At 41.0% G+C, this 18,785-nt stretch overlaps 1 protein-coding gene across 1 annotated transcript in view; it reads right to left on the reverse strand.

The window, feature by feature from the left end:
* SYT14 (synaptotagmin 14) overlaps nt 1–17,247 on the reverse strand; it is a 272,359-nt gene extending 255,112 nt beyond the window's left edge. Inside the window, exon 1 of the mRNA XM_029593290.1 lies at nt 17,100–17,247. Coding sequence (XP_029449150.1) covers nt 17,100–17,202 — 103 coding nt within the window. The 5' untranslated portion in view covers nt 17,203–17,247. The remainder of the gene's footprint in view (nt 1–17,099) is intronic.
* Between the last annotated feature and the right edge of the window lie 1,538 nt (nt 17,248–18,785).

The raw sequence follows: 18,785 nt of genomic DNA on the forward strand, positions 1-18,785 counted from the left end.
TTCATGACGGCTGTGAAATACTGAAATTTTCATATCAGATGACAAAAGATTCTATCCTTGCAGCCTTGACCCAAGCAGCTTGTTATTGTTTATAAGGTTTTGGGTGAACCCTTGGACACTGTGGCAGATGACCACGCCCATGGGGGGGAAGTCCCGTGAGGGGCCACAGGTCAGGCTCAGCTTTAGGACACACAAAACAGAATTATCTTTTATTAAACAGAGTTGAGAAGACACTAGAGGTGGCAGTAATGAGTAGAGATGAAGCCCGGCTGGGCTTGTAGTCCCTCAGGACACTGGAACAGCGATTCCTCAATAGCTGTGACAGCAGTCTCTCCCAGAAGGTAACACAGAAGCTGGAATAGAGGCAGGCCCTCGAGGAGCGAGTACCTGGTTCCAGGGAACAGCTCTGAGAGAATATAGATGGTAACTCACTGATGTGTAGGCAGCGGTTTCTTCCAAGCAGAAGTGAGCTCAGGCAGTAAGTCCGGGAACATGGGCCCTCGAGGAGTGAGTACCGGTTCCAGACAGCAACCTAAAAGAAAAGAGAGAGGCCCCTGAGGAGCGGGTACCCTGATAGAGTAAGTCCAATTAAGGAGAGGCAGAGTAGCTAGGTACGGAGAGCGAATCCCATCCGTAAGGAGTCCCTTGCTAACTCGAATAGCTAGCAAACAGAGTAGACTTTTGTATCCGGGATGCGTGACATCATCACAGGGGGATACCTCTGAGGTTCGCGTCAAAGAAGGAATAAGAAGCAGGGCTGTGCGGTGCGCATGCCCTATGGCAGCTGAACAACATGGCGGGATGCAGCGCCCAAGCCAGACCGGGGACACCAGAGAGGACGGCAGGCAGACGCCGCGGCAGCCAGACGTCCATCAACTGCGGGAGGAGTCGCCAAAGAGGTAAGGAGGGCGGAGTGGAGACGTTGGGCAGCAACAGTCGTAACATAGCTCCGCCTGACTCTTCCATAAAGCCAAATCTCTGACCAGATCGTTCAGCTCTGACTGAGATAATAAATGAGGATCACTGGATGTTGATGGCACAAAGTCAGGAGCAGCCGCAGCTTCTATCTGCGACGGCTCACTATCATCGCCTACCTCCTCATCCTTGTCATCAAGTGTCCACACCTCTGGCAGTTTTGGAACAGAAAGACTGTCGTCATGCGGCACTGGTCTCATTGCGATGCAAGGTTAGAATACTCAATAAACTTCCTGTTCTTTGATGAGTATATTGACACATTCGTCATGCAGAAGTAACAGTCAGTTATATGATCTTTCTATTCTCTCCATATCATTGGGATGGCAAACGGCATGGATGGTTGCACACCTTTCAGACAAGCTCGCAGACTACTGGCACAAGATGCACAACATATATGAGGAGCCCATGCTCTGTCCTGGTTACCAATTTTGCACCCGAAGTATAACTCGTATGCCTTCTTAATGAGTGCAGTCATACTCCTTTTCTGTGCTTTCAGAGTAAACTCACCACATATGTAACAAAACGTGTCACAGCTATTACGACATTGGCGCGACATTTCATAAAGTATATGAAATTAAATCCACAAGATTTAAACTGAACAGTTTTAGCGATACGATTCGCTCATTCACACAGACGTTGCATAGGAGACTACTCATTGCTGCTGCTTATATAATGGCTGCATTGTCATGGAAACAAGTTGGAATCTTGCAGCTGAGCTGGGGCTTGCCCAAGCAAGTTCTGGCATGATCAGACAGAGTTTCTTGGTGTATTTAAAAAAAAAAGTTAGTCTCTGTTACATGTTACATTGCTTATGGCCATCAAAAATATGACATGAATTTTAAAAATCATAAAAACTACTGTCCAGCAAGAAAATATATGTACGTGAGATTATGTTTTAAAATTTCACAATCATTGTAACACAAAATTGACAGTTTCTCAAAACCCTTATGTGATGTACAAATTTCAAAATAATATCTGTGATTAGCATCAAAAATCTATTTGGAACACCAAAAAGCCTGAAGGAAACAAAAAACTTTGTTTACCAGTGTTATCAGAACATTATAAAACCTTGTTTTCAAAAAGTAACAAAATACCTATTGTTAACAGGAGAAAATTCAAATGTATTAATACATTTTATTATAACAATTAAAAATGTATAATTATATAGGCTCAGGAAATGTTTTTTCTTACTTCTTTAGTAAAGTTTTTCCCAATCCTGTCCTGGTGACCCGAAAATCAGTCATGTTTTCAGAATATCATTTCAAAATAAATATTGCATTAGATAAATTTGCATATTCTTGGGCTCCAATGTAATGGAGAACCTAAACGGTTGCAGGGTTACCAGGACAGATTTGGAAAACCCTGCTGGAGTGCCATTCTGAGTTATGAAAGACCTCTGCAATATTTGGACAACATCCTTAACTACTTGGCGACTGTATACTGTATATAGCCTTCTTTAATGTAAAGTCTGGACTGGCTAATCCAGACATTCACACAGAAGAGTTATCTATCTGTTTGACCTTGAAACTAGAAAACTCGAGATGAAATCCTCATGTAAATTACTCTGTTCCTTCAGAGAACTTGATGTACTAAGACATGAGTAAAGTGTGGTGTGAACTTCAGCTCATATTTTCTTTACTCGTGCACTAAGAAAGGAGTTAACTCTCGATGCAGTAAGCAAATTATATGGTAATGCATCAGGAGTTAAAGAAAAAAGCATTTTATTACAAAAAAGTGCAAACAAAATGTGCTTAGCATGGATAAAACAAGATGTTTGTGCATAAACCATGCTTACGTTTCTGTACAGAAAATGTGTGTTTTCAGCACATATAAAGCATGTGTTATGCACAGAAAACATTCAGGGTTTTACTTGAGAAAATGCATTTTACTCAAGCAAGTGTGCTTTTGAAAATTCCTACAATATATGTCATTGAATTGTCCATTGGATTTATTGCATAAGTGCACTTTACTCGAGTAAATGACTTTTGAAAATTGCTATTATAGTATGTTACATTTAAGTGCGTAGCTCCTTTGAAAATTACCTCCTTTATGCCCTGGAAACACAATTTGTTCATAACTCCTGAGTACTGGACCCCACATCACTAACTCCAGGTTCAGCCCCATAGACTAACACTATACCCAGAAACTTTACTTCATCTCTGACCAGGAGTTAAAACATGAGTTAAGCCTATGCATCTCTTTATTTGAATAAAGAATCCCTTGTTACACCGATCTTTTTCGTTTCTTCGCTATCCAGCAATATTGATTGGCTTCCACTTTGTTTTTTGGGTCCATCTCTTTGCATTGGGGAATAACATGTATTGCCTTCAATACCATGGGATTTGCATGGAGGAATGCTAATTTGTATGCACACTTTTATTCATGTTTGTGCACACATTTTTTGAGCGTTAAACTCCTTCATAAATAACACAACAGTGCATTAACATGTGCACACAGTCAAGCACACTTTATTATACTGGCCAAAGAGTAAAGAGTTATAATTATTGTGACACTGCTTCCATTAAGAAGCAATAAGTCTTATAAAATAAGCTTTCAACAGATACATTTGGCCTGATATACAGGGCCACTTAGCTGGATATGTTTGGGCTTATCTGGCTAAGTGGCAGTGTTTGAATATTTGGCTATGTTCAGCGGCCACTACTTAGCTGGATAACTATTTATCCAGCTAAATAGTTATCTGTCTAAATGGTGGGCAAGAAGGGGGCGTTCCATGGCGTAGCTATTTATCCAGCTAACTTAGCCAGAGAAGTGGCTAAATTCAGACTTACCCAGATAAGTTATCTGGCTAACTCAAGTTATATGGGTATATTGAGTGGTTTGGCTGCGCTACTGAATATCCCAACTGGATAGTGTCTTAGCTGGATAATGTCTGAATATGGACCTCATTATGTTCACGAAAACAGCAGCTGCAAGCTGTTACACTGGTTCGTGGAACCAGGGTCGGTGACCGCTTACCTTGAGTAGATGAGGCACTTGGAACTGGAAACTTGCAGAGTGACGTTGGGTAGGATATCCCAGGTGATCCAGGTAAGCCAGTAGCGGTGACAGGAACCCAGAAGAGTAGTCCAGAGACAGTCCAGGTCAGGGCAGGCAGCTAACAGCAGGAACCAAGGCAGGTAACCAGAGGCAGGCGGCAAACAGGGTAATCCAGAGACAGTCCAGGTCAGGGCAGGCAGCGAACAGGGTAAACCAGAAGGCAGTCCGGGTCAAGCAGGCAGCAAGCAGCAGGAAAAAACAGCAGAGAAACTCCCCAACACATGTGGCCGAAGCAAGGTGAAAGGGAAGAGGTTCTCAATAAATAGGCAAATCTCCTGCGCTGTCCGACCTCCGCCGGCATCTGATGTCATAAGGGGGCGTGGCCAAGCCCTGATTCGTACGGGGCCGCACTGCAAGAGACGCCAGCGTCAGGGAAAAACGCCGACGCCATCGGGAGAGGTAACACAAGCCTCTCAAATATTTTTAAATATTTTTGCTAAATGAAGAGGACTGCAAGGGAGTATGAAGTTGTTGTGTCTGTCGGTCTCAGACAGCTTTGCCCGATATGCCTCACCTCTATTTCAGCCTTCTTCTTTCTTCGCCAGCCTCAGGAGAATGGCGTCCATAGCATCTCCTTGCCGCATCCGGCTTCCCTAGAGCGGCTCTGGCAAGGCGTCCCACCATGTTGACCTGAGGCCTCCTAGGGCGCATGCACGCGCACGCCTCATATCTTGTAGCAGTGTTGGCGCGAACATCAGGGGCGTCCCCTCGAGTGACGTCACTGCTTCTGTATTCAAAAGGTTGCCCATTTGCTGACTCTCGCCGAGTTAGTAACAGAATGGATTCATTCCGGTCTGAAGCTGCTCTGCCGCTTCTACTCTACTGGAAGCCACCTTCACCCTCTGGGGTTCTACTAACCTAGGTACCCGTTCCTCGGGGGCCCTTTGCTTATTTCCAGATGCCTATCCTAAATACAGGTACTCGCTCCTCGAGGGCCTGTGTGTCTATCCTGGTGCCTGCTACCAATTCTTCAACCTGCTGGAACACTACCTATCAGCTACAGAGAGTGAGTACAACTTCTCCCAGTCTGTCCATCTACAGCTCCTCGCTGCCCATCTGCATTGGGCCCTACACCACCATTGTGGAACTGGTCTCCTCTGCCGAGGATTACAGACTGTTAATATCTATCCTCTCTCTACTGCTCATTGGGAACTCTATCTACTCAGCTACCAGGGAGTGTATTATAACATCTGCCAGTCTGTCTCTCCTACAGTGCTTCTGGACATCTGCATTGGGGCCTTACACCACCATTGTGGGACGGGTCTCCTACGCCAAAGATCACAGACTGTTGCTACCTAATCTACTGTCTACTGCCACCTCTGGTGGACCTCACTAGCTGTATAATAAAAGATATATTCTCTGTGTTTGTGCATCTGAGTCTACCCTGGTGCTTCAGTTCCCTACAGGGCTTCTCCCCGTAGGAGATACCATCATTGTTGCCCCTGAGAATCCACCAAACACCTCAATATCATAACAGAAGTACACTTTCTTATCCAGTCAGAGCAGGGACCGTAGATCTATGATTTCAACAGAAATAATAGTGCATTTCATATGTATTATAGAATATCAGTGCAATCCCTCCTTTACAAAGGGGTCACCTTCAGAGACTACTGAGCTATTTGTCATTCAGTGGGAAATGCACAGATTTGTGTTGTGGGGAGCAGGATTCACCTCCAAGGCTCAGGAAATTCCAAGAAAAAAAAAGTCTATACAATGTGTTGTGTTCCAACCAAAATACATTTTACTTAAAATTAACACATATCAATTAGGCACAGTATTGCAGTAAAGCAGTTAAGGCAAAGAAATCCCCAAAAGAGAAACAGCTCAAATTTTGCTCTCCACAATATTTTCATGTTACTTGAGTGCTATAGACAGAAGAGTCTTCCCCCTTACTTCCAAAACAGCCCTTTCTTCCTCAAGGCCAGATGAAAACAATTATGGAATTCCTCCTCTTGCACCCAGAGTTAATTATTGGTTGCAGACTGTCCAAAAACAATCCTCATCCTGTAATCTTGGGGTCTGAATATCCCTGGATGGCATTTCACTCATGCCAGACAGACACCTGTTTTAGCTGTCTCTCCCAAGATCTCTACAAGATGTCTACCTCTCAACTTCCAAAAGAGCAAGACTCCTCCCAGTGACTCACAGAGTCACCTTTTAACTTTTATATTACTATGGCTCACTCACTCACTTGGGGAATGGACCCTCCTATTAGGGATGTACATTTGTTTGAAACAAATGGATAAAATACAAAAAAAGAGGCCATTTTTGTTTCATTTGCAGACCCCTGAAATGAATGTAGGGCGGCCACCAATTTAAAAGAAAATTTTTGTTTCAATCGTTTTCCATTCAAGTCTATAGCCCATTGAAAAGTGCTGCAGTGAGACTGGTAACTATAGCAACCAACCAAAGCCAGTGTGAAGAAGCAGCTGGCCTGCAGCCAAGGCAGGATAATTAGGCAAATAGACAGGACAGAGGACCAATCAAGGTAAAGCTTTTTGTAAACCAGCTTATAGTTGGCATTTGTATCAATTGACACTGATGTTCTCCCACTAAAAGGTCTGAGTATATGCAAACTACAAAGAAACTCCATTTTCTCTTAGGAAAGGGCTTTTTCTTATCTTCATTGCCGCAGATACAGTGGTCTCACTGTGATAGTGAGACAGAGGCACTGCTTTCTGTCTGTTCACTGGGGCATGATAGGGGTCTGGAGATATAGAAGCAGTGAACACTGATTTTTTTGTGTCTGACTGACTCTGTACAGTGTACTGCATGGCTTATCTACAGATGGATTGTAGTGAAGAGAAGTGCATCCTTCTCAATTTATTCTCTTTCTGACAATTTTTTGTATGTGCAAAAGAAATTAGTCAGTTGTGCACATACATACACTATGTATGTGTGAATGTGAGACATTTTTGCACACACTGAGAGGGATAGAAAAAGAAAGAGAGTTTGAGCCACTAGCAAGCTGCTAACTCTTCTTGGCAAGTAGATAGTACTTGCTAGGCACTTACATGAACTAAGTCTGTCAACTTGATTGAGTGTGTGTGACAGCCAAACAGTCAATATTAGAGTAGTATGGTGAGTGGTACAGTAATCAATAAAGTCTACTGTGACATCAACCCCTCAGTAGCCACTTCCAATTCCATCATGCCACTGTAAGGAAATGGAAGAGGAGGGAATAGCAGCAGGCATAAAAATGTCAAGGGCAAAGGACTAGATATTCTTGTAGAGCCAGCCCAGCCTGTTAGATGAAAGAGCAGTAGTAGCAGTGAGAAAAGAGACTTGTTTAGCCACAGAAAGCAAGGAGTGTAGGTCAGCTCAAGCCAAAAGAAATTAAAAGTGGGAGAGCTACCTGTTCCTCTCCCTCTTGCTTTGGAGCAGTGGCAAAAGGCAAGAGAGCCATTGGAGGCTGATGTTATAAGGATAGAGCAAGAACAAGGGCAGCAGAATTGTAACACCCATAACAAGCAATGTATTCCTCTATGATCACTGCTTCTGAGGTAATGGAAGCAGAATTTTCAAAAAGTGATTCTGAGGAAGAATTGTGTCCTGAATCAGAAGATACTGAAGAACTAGTAGCTGAATAGAATTTGGGAGCTCTAGTCAGTACCTTCTTAGCCTCCAGTGATGAGGTGAGGGAGGCAGATGATACTGACAGTGTTGAGAACAACCCCAGGAAGAGCAAGCATAGCAGATAGAGAGCATGAATGATGCCCTGGGCCTTTTCCCTCATAGTCTACCCTCAACTTCAAATCCAGGGCCAGCAGCAGCCCTCAAGGATACAAAGAGATCACAAAAACCTTCCATTGTATGGAGGCATTTTAAAGTGAGGCAGGACCCATGTTTTGATCAGTGTATTCATTGCGTAAGGCCATCAGTTGAGAGAAGGATCTGGGGCATTTGACTAATGCTGGCATGCATCACCTACAGAAACACCACCCACTAGTCCTAGCATTCATGGGAGGGCAGCAGTGCTAGCCTGGGGACCGCCTCTGCCACTCAAAGCAGAAACTGGAGCAAACGGTTACAAAAGGAAGACTTTTCCCAAGCTAACCCCACATCATCTTCCATCAGTCAGGTAGCAGGTCAGCAGCCCATTGACATGCATCTACAATGGCAAACTACTATAGAGGAAATGGGGTGATATTCTGTATCACTGTCCTTGGGCAAGAGGCAGGCAGCATCCAAAGTAGTGACAAGGTATATCAGGAAAATGATTGCCCTCAATGACCTATCCCTGCACATTGTTTTGATGGGATAATTTTCAAAATGGAATTATGCACGTAAGTGTACTTTGAAACTTATACAGATATTTGTGAACTAGCCTATGTGCAATGTTACAAAATTACACCAATATGTCCAATTACGCAGAGTAGTTAAGGTCATTGTAAAAAGTATGACTATAAGCAGCATGCTCAACACCCAGTAATACAAGACATGCAAAAGAATTAAGAAAAAGATAAAAATACTTTTTGATTGAAAATATCTAGTAAAAGTAAGATGCAATGTACTGTAATACTAAGCATAAGAGAAAAAAATATTTCTGAATTTTGTTTGCAACCTGAAGAATAAAAAATACACTCAAACAGAATTATAGAGATGATAGAATATAAAGTGAAATGCCATTCAAAGGGAATAACTATTTTAGTCGGTAAAGCAGTGTGAAGAGTTAAGTCAGAAAAGGCTTGATGCGAAAAAACTGCAAATCCACACAGGTTACAGGTATCTTTACCTTTCTCTGGTGTCTTCTTATTACTTATTTCTTTGGATTTCTTTGCAGGTGTCTCTAAATCCTTATTCTTAGACATTTCTTTGCTTTTACACTTTTTCTCTTCTTTAGAAAGTACATTTGATTCATTTCTGGGTTTGGAAGGCCCTTTGTCAGAAACAGCATTTTGTCTCTTAATTCTTCCTTCATTAATACAGACAAAGTCATTCTTGCCTGCTTTTTTCATATCTGTTTCTGGTGGTTTCTGTTTATTGACTTCATTTATTTTCTCTTCTGAATTCTTTGATCCATTCCTAGGATTTGATTCTTCAAAAGCCTTAAAATCTGTTCCTGATGATCTCTGTTTGACTTTCCTGTGTGACTGTTCCTTAGCATTGCAATATTCTGCTTGCAAACTATTGTTTTGATCTCCAATATTAGATTCTTCGATCACAGGGTTTCCACTTGTTTGCTTAGACTTTCTTATTTTCATTTCTTTATTTTTCTCATTACCTGACATACCAGGGCCTTTTTGCTCATGTACTGTTGTGCTTTCAGAACTATTTACTTTATGCTTCTGGCCCGGGTTTGTTTCTGTTTCTTTTGATGCTTTTGATTCTGTATTCCTGTTTTTTAAATGCTTTTGCATTTGGGAATGTGAATCTGAAACGCCATCCTTCAGACCTGTCTCCTGACTGGGGCCCTCCACATGGTTAGCTGTTTCCCAGGGATGGTGTGATTGTTGTTTTCTCTCTCGCCGATATTCCGATATGCCATCCTGCAATAAGGTTTGATGTTTTTCATAATCTAGAGAATCTGAATAAGCAGTGAGTTTAGGTTCTGTACCTGATCTCATTTTCTTATTATTAAACTCCTGAGAGGTCTCCAGTTTTGTTGCATTTTCCTCTTTTATTTTGGCTGCCTTCTCCTCTTGTTTGGGAGATGAGTCTTCATCCTCCATGCGGAAGTTATTAATCATAGTTGTTACCTGCTCTGAGACTGAATCGGCAACAGCAGTGGTCAAGTCATCCACTGCGTTACTAAGACTATCAACTAAAGAAGAGACGGAAGGGAGGCTCAAATTTTGCTGAAAGCTCTTGAAAAATGCCATTTGTCCAAAGATTTTTATGTCACATCAACTTTTCTAAGAGAATATGTCCCCTGTTTTGTGAAATTCTTAGCCTGCTTTCTTGGGTCTTCAAACAGGCATCATAATAAAGTTTTTCTCTTTCAAAATACTTTTTACTGTTGAAAACATAACTGCAGCAATATATCTTCACCATAAATCAAAGCACTCCAGAGTCAAACAATATTTTTCCATTTGCATAAACAGGTAGTTTCTCAGCGTAAATGTTCAACATCACGAAGCCCTAATCACTTGGTATGTTTATTTTCCAAATGTTTACAACTTACGGAAATTGTGAGCTTTTATTGCATACCTGTAAAACAAGTTTCAAATGCATTTACATTAAGCATTTCTGCTATAGCAATTCATATTAAATAATTTAATCATTCTGATAATTTCATAAAGCAAAGTTGCTTACCGGTAACAGGTGTTCTCTGAAGACAGCAGTTCACTAATCACACACACATGGATCATGTGATCATGCTCAGCACTGAGTAGATTCTTCTAGAGCTTTCTGGAAAAACCAAAAGCCTTTCATTGCCCATAAGGAGTAGTTTCTGTGCAGTTACAACCCTTCAGTTCCCCCAAGTTCCATATAAAAACTTTGACTGGGTGGCAAAACAACTCTGAAAGTGAGGTAGAAGGGTTTGTGTGACTGGTGAACTGGTGTCTTCAGAGAACACCTGTTACAAATAATGAACTTGCTCTCTCTGAAGATCAAAGTTTATCGAGTCACACACATTGGATTCCCTAGTTAATTTGTATTTAAAAAGAAGAAACAACAATAACTGCTAAAGGTAAGAAGTATTTTTGTTGAAAAAAACCCTTTTTCTCTTTTGTAATGATTTATTTTTTTTACACAAAATAACAGAGAACAAACCCCAAAATCATAAAAATGAATCACAGGATGGATAGAGATGGTCTCTACACCTCAAAGAAATCATAGAAAATGGATAGTCCAAACCTATTGTCCCACCAAGAGTTTGGGTCTGGAGAGTAATGGGATTTGAGTATCACAGTCTTTCAAATCACATTACAGTCTTTCAAATCTCCTCAAGGGAGGTAGACTTTTAGGGCCAGTCAGGCCTATCTGGCAAAATAGAAGGAGATGCAATCTGCTATTCAATTAGAAATGGTGTTCTTTGCCACTGCATGCCCAGGCTTATTAGTGTTAAAAGAGACAAAAATCTGGATGGACTTTTTATGGGATTGATTCCGCTCTAGGCAAAATGTGACAGCTTTTTTGAAATCCAAGGAATGAAGGAGCTTTCCATCTTTATGAAGATGTGGCTAGGGAAAAATGTTGGAAGGATGATTGGTTAAAGTGGAAGTCCGATACCACCATTGACAAAAATGTGGAACGCATGTAGAGCACTATTCTATTATGAGGAAGTCTTGTATAAGCTAGATAGGTGATTAGGACCTGAAACTTGCTGACTCTGCAGGCTGTGTAACACCACTCCCCTGCCCACCAAAAATGTAAACTTTCAGGTCAGGGGGTACTTGAGCTCACAAGAGTTTATAGACTTGAAAAGAAGTTTTATGAGCTGAGAGAAAACCTTGTTGAAGTTTCATGACACTGTGGAGACCTGTTGGAAGGCTTCAACTGAAACAAACCCCTCATGAATCTAACAACTAAAGGCTGTACAGAAATGGAATTTCCTTCTACATGATGATGATAACAAAGTCAACGGACATGAACCCTAACAGAACTGGTTTTGAAGCCAGGCTGAAATATATAGAATAAGGGTGGGCTACTCTGTAGGCAGAAGCTCCCATTGGAGCTCTGGTTGAGGAGCATGGGAAGTAGTAAATAATTTCCCCTCAGCAGAAAAAGGGAGACCTACATCATTTACACTAGCCCACAGATGTCACTTCCTCCCTCAGGCCAACAGAAGTGATGTCACTGCTGTGGGCCAGGACACTGCAAGTTAGGAGGATGCCTTTGATTGCTGTGTAGAGCAGTATATCAAATTAAATTAAACTAAATGCCTGCAGGTCATAGTTTTCCCACCTCTGATGTAGAAAGTACTCAAGCAGTTTTTGTGTGAGAAAAAAGAAAAAATATAGACCCACAACTCTCACACTAGATGACTAGGCTCATCCATTTAAAACAATAAGACCATGGGGCAGACCAGGGTCTCAGTGGCTCACTAGTAAGTGCTGTGCACTGCCATGTGAAAGACCTGGTCTTGAGTCCGGGACCAGGCATCTGCTTCCCATCAGCTGGGACTGGAAATGTGTTAGACTCCAAGCTTAGTTTATTTTAACAACTTAACAGGAAACAGAAATAAAACTTCTTGCAAATATAGCAGGTTCAAATATAAAGTGCAGGTTTTCCCTGAGCACATATATAGTTTCCCTTCATGATACAATGGTTACCTGGGGGCACACTTGCTAGAAGAGCTTAGTCCCAACTCAGTCCTGCAACCTTGCCTTGGATTCTCTGATAGGGGAGGAGGATTAATCTCCAGGGCCCAAGGCGTACAAATGGTATATGTGTAGAGATTTCCCTAGATGTCTTTTGCGCAGGCTTTTGGTGAGGAGTGACGAAGGAACATACCATTCATAATCAGCACTTCTTCCAAGGATGATGAGAGTGACGTCTTTCACCTGCTTAACTGCAGGAGGGTATATAATATAGTGTGGCATTTTGGTTTAATTTTTGGAGGAAAAGGAGAATCCTCTATTTAGAGCTCCAAATTTCAGGCCTCACAGCCAGATACCTTGGAGGAGAGAGACTCATGCCTGGTTTAGTACCTAACCGGTCTGGCAGGGATTCTCTCAAAGTGTGACAGCAGTTTTTTGAGATAATTATTTTTGGAAGTGGATTGTGGATAATGGTCCTGCCTGAAGGAAGAAAGGGAAAATAGCAGTGGTTTCCATCCTGCAGCACGTGAAACGACAGCAGATTCTTCTGGAATTTTCAGAGGAGATTTTGTTACTTTTTGTTGGGAAGAATTTTTGTCCATCATTTTTACCTGGGAGGAGTTTGGGAATTCATCAGTTGCTGCAGACAAAATTTTCCACCCGAAAAATCCAGTTGAACACCTGAATAGGTGACCCCCACCTCAGTACCCTACTACAAGCCTGGCTTTCATTACTAGTGCCTGTCATCTTGAGGGCCACTCACACAGAGGAGCAGGACTGAGACCACATTTACATCTGCATTTATGATGAATATGAAATAATAAGTTGCAAGATGATTGGCTTTGAAAATGTATTACAGTAAAGTTTGATTTTGGAATGCCCCACTTGAGTATCCCAAGCATTTTTGGTACCGATACATAAACTGTATAGAGGAAACAGTATCCATGAGTACAACAGGAGAGACAGAGGTATTCCCTCTTATGCCTTGGAATGTGGAGGTATAGCCTCCCCCTTATTTGAAGAATCCACATCCTGGGGCTGGATTTAGCCCCGGGACTGAATATGTCTTCTGCACTATTCAGGCTACAACCCCAAAGCAGGGGGCTACATATGCATCTTTTTAATACTTGTTGTACACTGCCTTAGATGATTTTTTGAGTTCAGGAAGGCAATTTAGAAGATAACAAGTCAAGCAGCTATTTGACTCATTATCAGCGCAATACAACAGACGTTTCCTGATGCCATTAAGTGAGCAACATCTTCTGTAATGTTCACCCCTGATGCAGAGTCTTCGAAACATAGCGTTATGTTGTGTTGCCTTTTGAAATCTCTTTGGCTCAGTGAAGTATGGCTGCCTCTGGATGAGTGAAAAAGGAAGCTTTTGAGGGAAGTACATAAGAAATATTAAAAAAAGAAACCAGAGACCGATGATTATACATGACCCGGAGAAGGTGTAAAAACTATTCATTTTCACACTTACGGTTGTTATGATGGTCTTGACATTGCATCTCCGATGTCTGTATAACAAACAATATTAAGTATTTAAGAATGCTTTGAACTTTGTATGGCATACTGTGTGCATTCAGTTAGTGATTCTGCTATTCTTGGTAATTCACTTGGTAATTCACTCAACACACAATAAAGCTCTGGAATTTGTTGCCAGAGGATGTGGTTAGTGCAGTTAGTGTAGCTGGGTTCAAAAAAGGTTTGGATAAGTTCTTGGAGGAGAAATCCATTAACAGCTATTAATCAAGTTTACTTGGTATTCTCCCAGAGAGAAAAATACAGCTGGATTTGCTAACCTCAGTACTGCAGGTTAGTAAATTCGATTTTTTCCCAGCAGTAAAATACCATGGAGAAAAAATACCACAACCAAGCAGCTTCCCTACCTCCTCGGATACCCTGCTATTAATTGCATCAGTAGCATGGGGTCTTCTTAGTGTTTGGGTAATTGCCAGGTTCTTGTGGCCTGGTTTGGCCTCTGTTGGAAACAGGATGCTGGGCTTGATGGACCCTTGGTCTGACCCAGCAAGGCAATTTCTTATGTTCTTATGTGTCATGGTAGTTACATGAATTGTGAAGCCATAAGATCCAGTATTCTCAACAACGATCAATCTGTCTGCTGACACAGAATTATTTATTTATTTGTTTATATTTAGATCATGCCTTTTCATTGGTAGCTGGAGACAGGGACATACCTACAGTACATTCAGGTACTGTAGGTATGTCCCCGTCTCCAGCATGTTTTCAATATCAGGGTCTATTTAATACTTCAAACTATTACTTCCAGTCACAGAAACTGCAACCAAAAAGAAGATTACAAATTAAAATAACCAGAGAAGATAAACACGCTTACGCTTTTGGTTGCAGTTTCTGCGACTGGAAGTAATAGTTTGAAGTATTACCTATGAAGCACTCTTTAAATGTGATTAAACGTTCTTTGGACAGGTGAAATTAATCTCGAGACCTGGGAATTTAGGGGTTTCAACAATGTGAATGTATGGACGTTGTGGAAGGTAAGATTTATGGTTTGAATGGGATTTAGTCGATCGGTGTTGTTTGTGAGTAGAATTTTTAATTGTACCGTGTTTTTGCTTTAAGGGGAATTGTTGCCGAGTATAGTTTCGGCGAAAATTTATCCCTGAAGAAGCCCGTCCTTTTCGGGTGAAACAAGGATCTCTTGTCGGAGTAGTCCATTGGACAGTGCTGATTCTATATTTGGATACTGGATGAATTTATGGGATGTGTCAGCTTTCAAGTGATGAGCCATATTTAATATCTAGTAGTCTAAAAAATTTTTTGGATGATGTGACATGTTCAGTTTTTTCCATTAGACTATATAGGATATCTGCACACGATACTGTTTACAATTTATTTATTTATTTATTTATTTATAGATTTTTCTATACCGGCATTCGAGATTAGGAACCCCATCATGCCGGTTTACAAATAACAAGAGGGTGTGCACAAAAAACAGAACATAAACAAGTGCAAAGAAATATAAAATAAATATAAAAGTTACATTACAACAGGGTCATAAAACTGGGGAGAGAATTAGATTAAGATAGTTGAGTAGTAAATATGAATTATTTACATTAATAATTTACATAATATTGTGTAGTGTTTTATAAGATGTTACTGACTTTCAATATGGATCTGGGAAGGCTTGCTTAAATAGCCATGTCTTAAGCCTTTTTCTGAAAGTAGGAAGGCATGGTTCTTGTCTTAGATCGGGAGGAATAGAGTTCCATAGTGAAGGTCCGGCTGTGGAAAAGGCTCGGTCTCTGTAGGTTAGGTGTTGAGTGGTTTTGGTTTGTGGAACAAGGAGTGATCCTTTGTAGGCTTCTCTGATGGGTCTGGTGGATGTGTGCTTTCTGAGTGGAATTTGAAGATTGAGGGATGCTTGGTGATGGATAGTCTTGTAGATGATAGTGAGGGATTTGTGGATAATTCTAAAGTGTATTGGCAGCCAGTGCAAGTTCTTGAGAATAGGAGAGATGTGGTCTCTTCTCCTGGTGTTAGTCAGAATTCTCGCTGCTGAATTCTGAAGCATCTGAAGGGGTTTAATTTAGAGATGTTTATTGTATCTTTGAATTATATTTCCATGTATACTTCTTATTAACTGATGAATATGTAACAATATGTTTGTGGACATTGTTAAATACACCATGTGTTGTTTTAGTGGCTGAATGGTATGGTTGTGAATGAGTGTATGAGCTAGATAGTATTTATTGTCTAGATAGAGTTTTTATCATGTGGTCTCAATAATAAATATGTTTGCACAGGCTAGTTTATAACATGCGCATATAAGTGCGCACAAGTTATAAAATGGCCGTGTCCCTTAGCGTGCACCAGCACACATATGCTAATGTGCGCCCGTGCACCGGTTTGAAAGTTACTGTTCCTGAGTCCAAGTCTGTGTTTTGATGATATATCTGCATTAGGGAAATAATCTCATGTAACCAAACTTCTTGTTCTTCTCTGGGGTTATCTCCCTGTAAGGATTGCATTGATACTCCTTTGTACTTGTTAATTTGTCTTGTTAATTGAACCTCGGTATATAAAAAAAGTTATAAATAAATACTGTATAAAATTAAAAAATATTTTCTTTGGGACCAATGATTATAAAGTTAGGTGGCATAATTGTTACTTGATGCCCAATATTTTAGATGAGAATCTCCTGAGAGCTCTTTATTGACACATTCTCAATATTTTTCTATATTCAAATTCATTATATTGTGATGCAGTTTTACTTTCTGTGGTATTTTCTTGAACTTCCTAGATGCATCCTGCTAGCTACAAAAGAGGCTTTTAAAGGGTTATAACTTCACAGGAAAAGTTCTCAAACCTTTGATAAATTTAAATTATTCTCAGTACTTTGATATATTCAAATTCATCAAACCACATTGTGGTTTTACTATTTGTGGCATTTCCTTGCCTTCTCCTCTATGACTCCAAGTGGCACAAAGCTTAATTTTCCCTAAGCTAGACCAAAGGGATATTTGAAATGTCTCTTCTGTCCCATGAAAAAAATGGTATGAGCTAAAAATCTTCAAATGTCTGGTCAATTATGCAGATCAGTAATTAAGCTTTCCTTCTGAATTTTCAAGACACATGTAAAATGATATACAAGTCAGAATTCTCTGAAAATAAGAATCAACTCACAAAGTCCAAGGCATATGTAAAAATGTAGTAAGCACCATGACTATCATCCATGATAGAAAAGAGCAGATGAACTCCTACACGTAAAAAAAAAGAATTAACCTACAGACAGCTGAAACAAGTCTGTTAACTTTTGCAACAATCAATATAGTGGAATTAATTTATTTATACTTAAAAACTTTACCTTAAAAACTTTACCTTGTAAATTTCTTTTTGCACTGTAATCTGAATCAAGGCATGGGAACCCGCCAACATTTTCAAAGCACAATTTCTTATTAATATAGAGAAAAAGGAGCACCATGAGGACAATAAACACCCCAACAGCTGAGAGGAATCCAAGAGCCTCCGGAGACACTACAAGAAAATATAATACAAATAGATTATACATTTTACAGTACCACAAATGTAACATAAATATTTGTAGAACAAAGAACATAAGATGTGCCATGCTGGGTCAGGCCAATTGTCTATTGCGTTCAGCATCCTGTATCCAACAGCAGCCTATCTGGGTCACACAGAAGTACACAGCCAATGTTAATAAGGAGATCCATTGCCTGTTGCTGACTCCCAGAAGTAAGAGGTGGCAATCCCCAACTCTACATGGCTAATAAATGTTAATGGACCCATCCTCCAGAAACTTAGCCAGAATCCCATTCATAACTATAAAACATGCATGGATCTGGGATACAAAGTAAAGGTGGAGGTAAGACATAATATCACATCACTGAACCATAGATGTATTCTATATGAAATGATAAAAGGTACAGCATCAATTTAATCTTTTGAAATATATTTACAACACTTCAGGAATTTACAAATCCCATATTCCCCAAAGATATTGTCTCATTTTATTTTTAGTAAATGGGAACATTTCCTGAAATATGTAGTTATCATATTGATAGCAAACTGGTATTTTACCTCTGACTTTTTTTTTATTTAACAGGGATAGGGCAATGTGGTGGGATTAATGAGCAAACATTTTTATTAGAAAGCTGAAGAGTTCTCTTAAGACTTCATAAGAAAATGCCATACTGGGTCAGACCAAGGGTCCATCAGCCCAGCATCCTGTTTCCAACAGTGGCCAATCCAGGCCACAAGAACCCGGCAAGTATTTGAATTAAAAATATACTTGTACATCCAGTTAGAACCAATAGAAAATGTTTTAAAAGTTGCTGTTTTACATCTGTTTCAATAATAAACAAGTTCTGCAGTTAGCAATTCCTATAGATAGACCTCCAAATCAGTGTAAAATTCGGAGATCGATATTCAAAAAGGTTTGTTTGGGTGTGATGAATGGCATGGGTATAAGCCCCTGGTTCTGTGGCATAGTTGACGCAGCCTCATAAGCAAACCTATGAGGCCTACACCGACAACTGGCAAACGTGTCTGGAAGCGGAACAGAGTGGAGCTTCACCTATACCAGACGCCTCCCCTGCAGGTTGAGCCGTTGGGTTCTGGCGGCCTGCAGGACTTAGGTGGGTCCCTAAGGTGGTAAGATGAACAAGACTCAAGAACACACTGGGGCCAAATCAGGCAGCAGACAAGAGGTACCAGGAACAGGCCAAGGGTTGGGAAAGGTGGCAAGCAAGCATAATCGGGTCCAAAGCAATGGTCAGATCCTGGTGGCAGGCAAGCGTAATCAGGTCCAAAGCAATGTGTTATGTGTGCTGCCCGCAGCAGCCCCGCAACGCGGCCCTCTCACCTTTTCACACGGACTCCAGCTCCTGGTTCCTCTTCACTCGCGGCGATGGGCCGCCAGCTCCAACCTCGGGTTCCCTCCAGTGCCTCCGGTCCTGCCACGCTACCCAGTGTTGCCAGCCAAGATGTCCCTGTTCGTCAGGCCTCGCCACGTGGCCCGCGGAGAAACGCTGCCATCAGTGCCGT

Source organism: Rhinatrema bivittatum, chromosome 3 (genome assembly GCF_901001135.1).
Source record: "Rhinatrema bivittatum chromosome 3, aRhiBiv1.1, whole genome shotgun sequence".
Taxonomy (NCBI): domain Eukaryota; kingdom Metazoa; phylum Chordata; class Amphibia; order Gymnophiona; family Rhinatrematidae; genus Rhinatrema; species Rhinatrema bivittatum.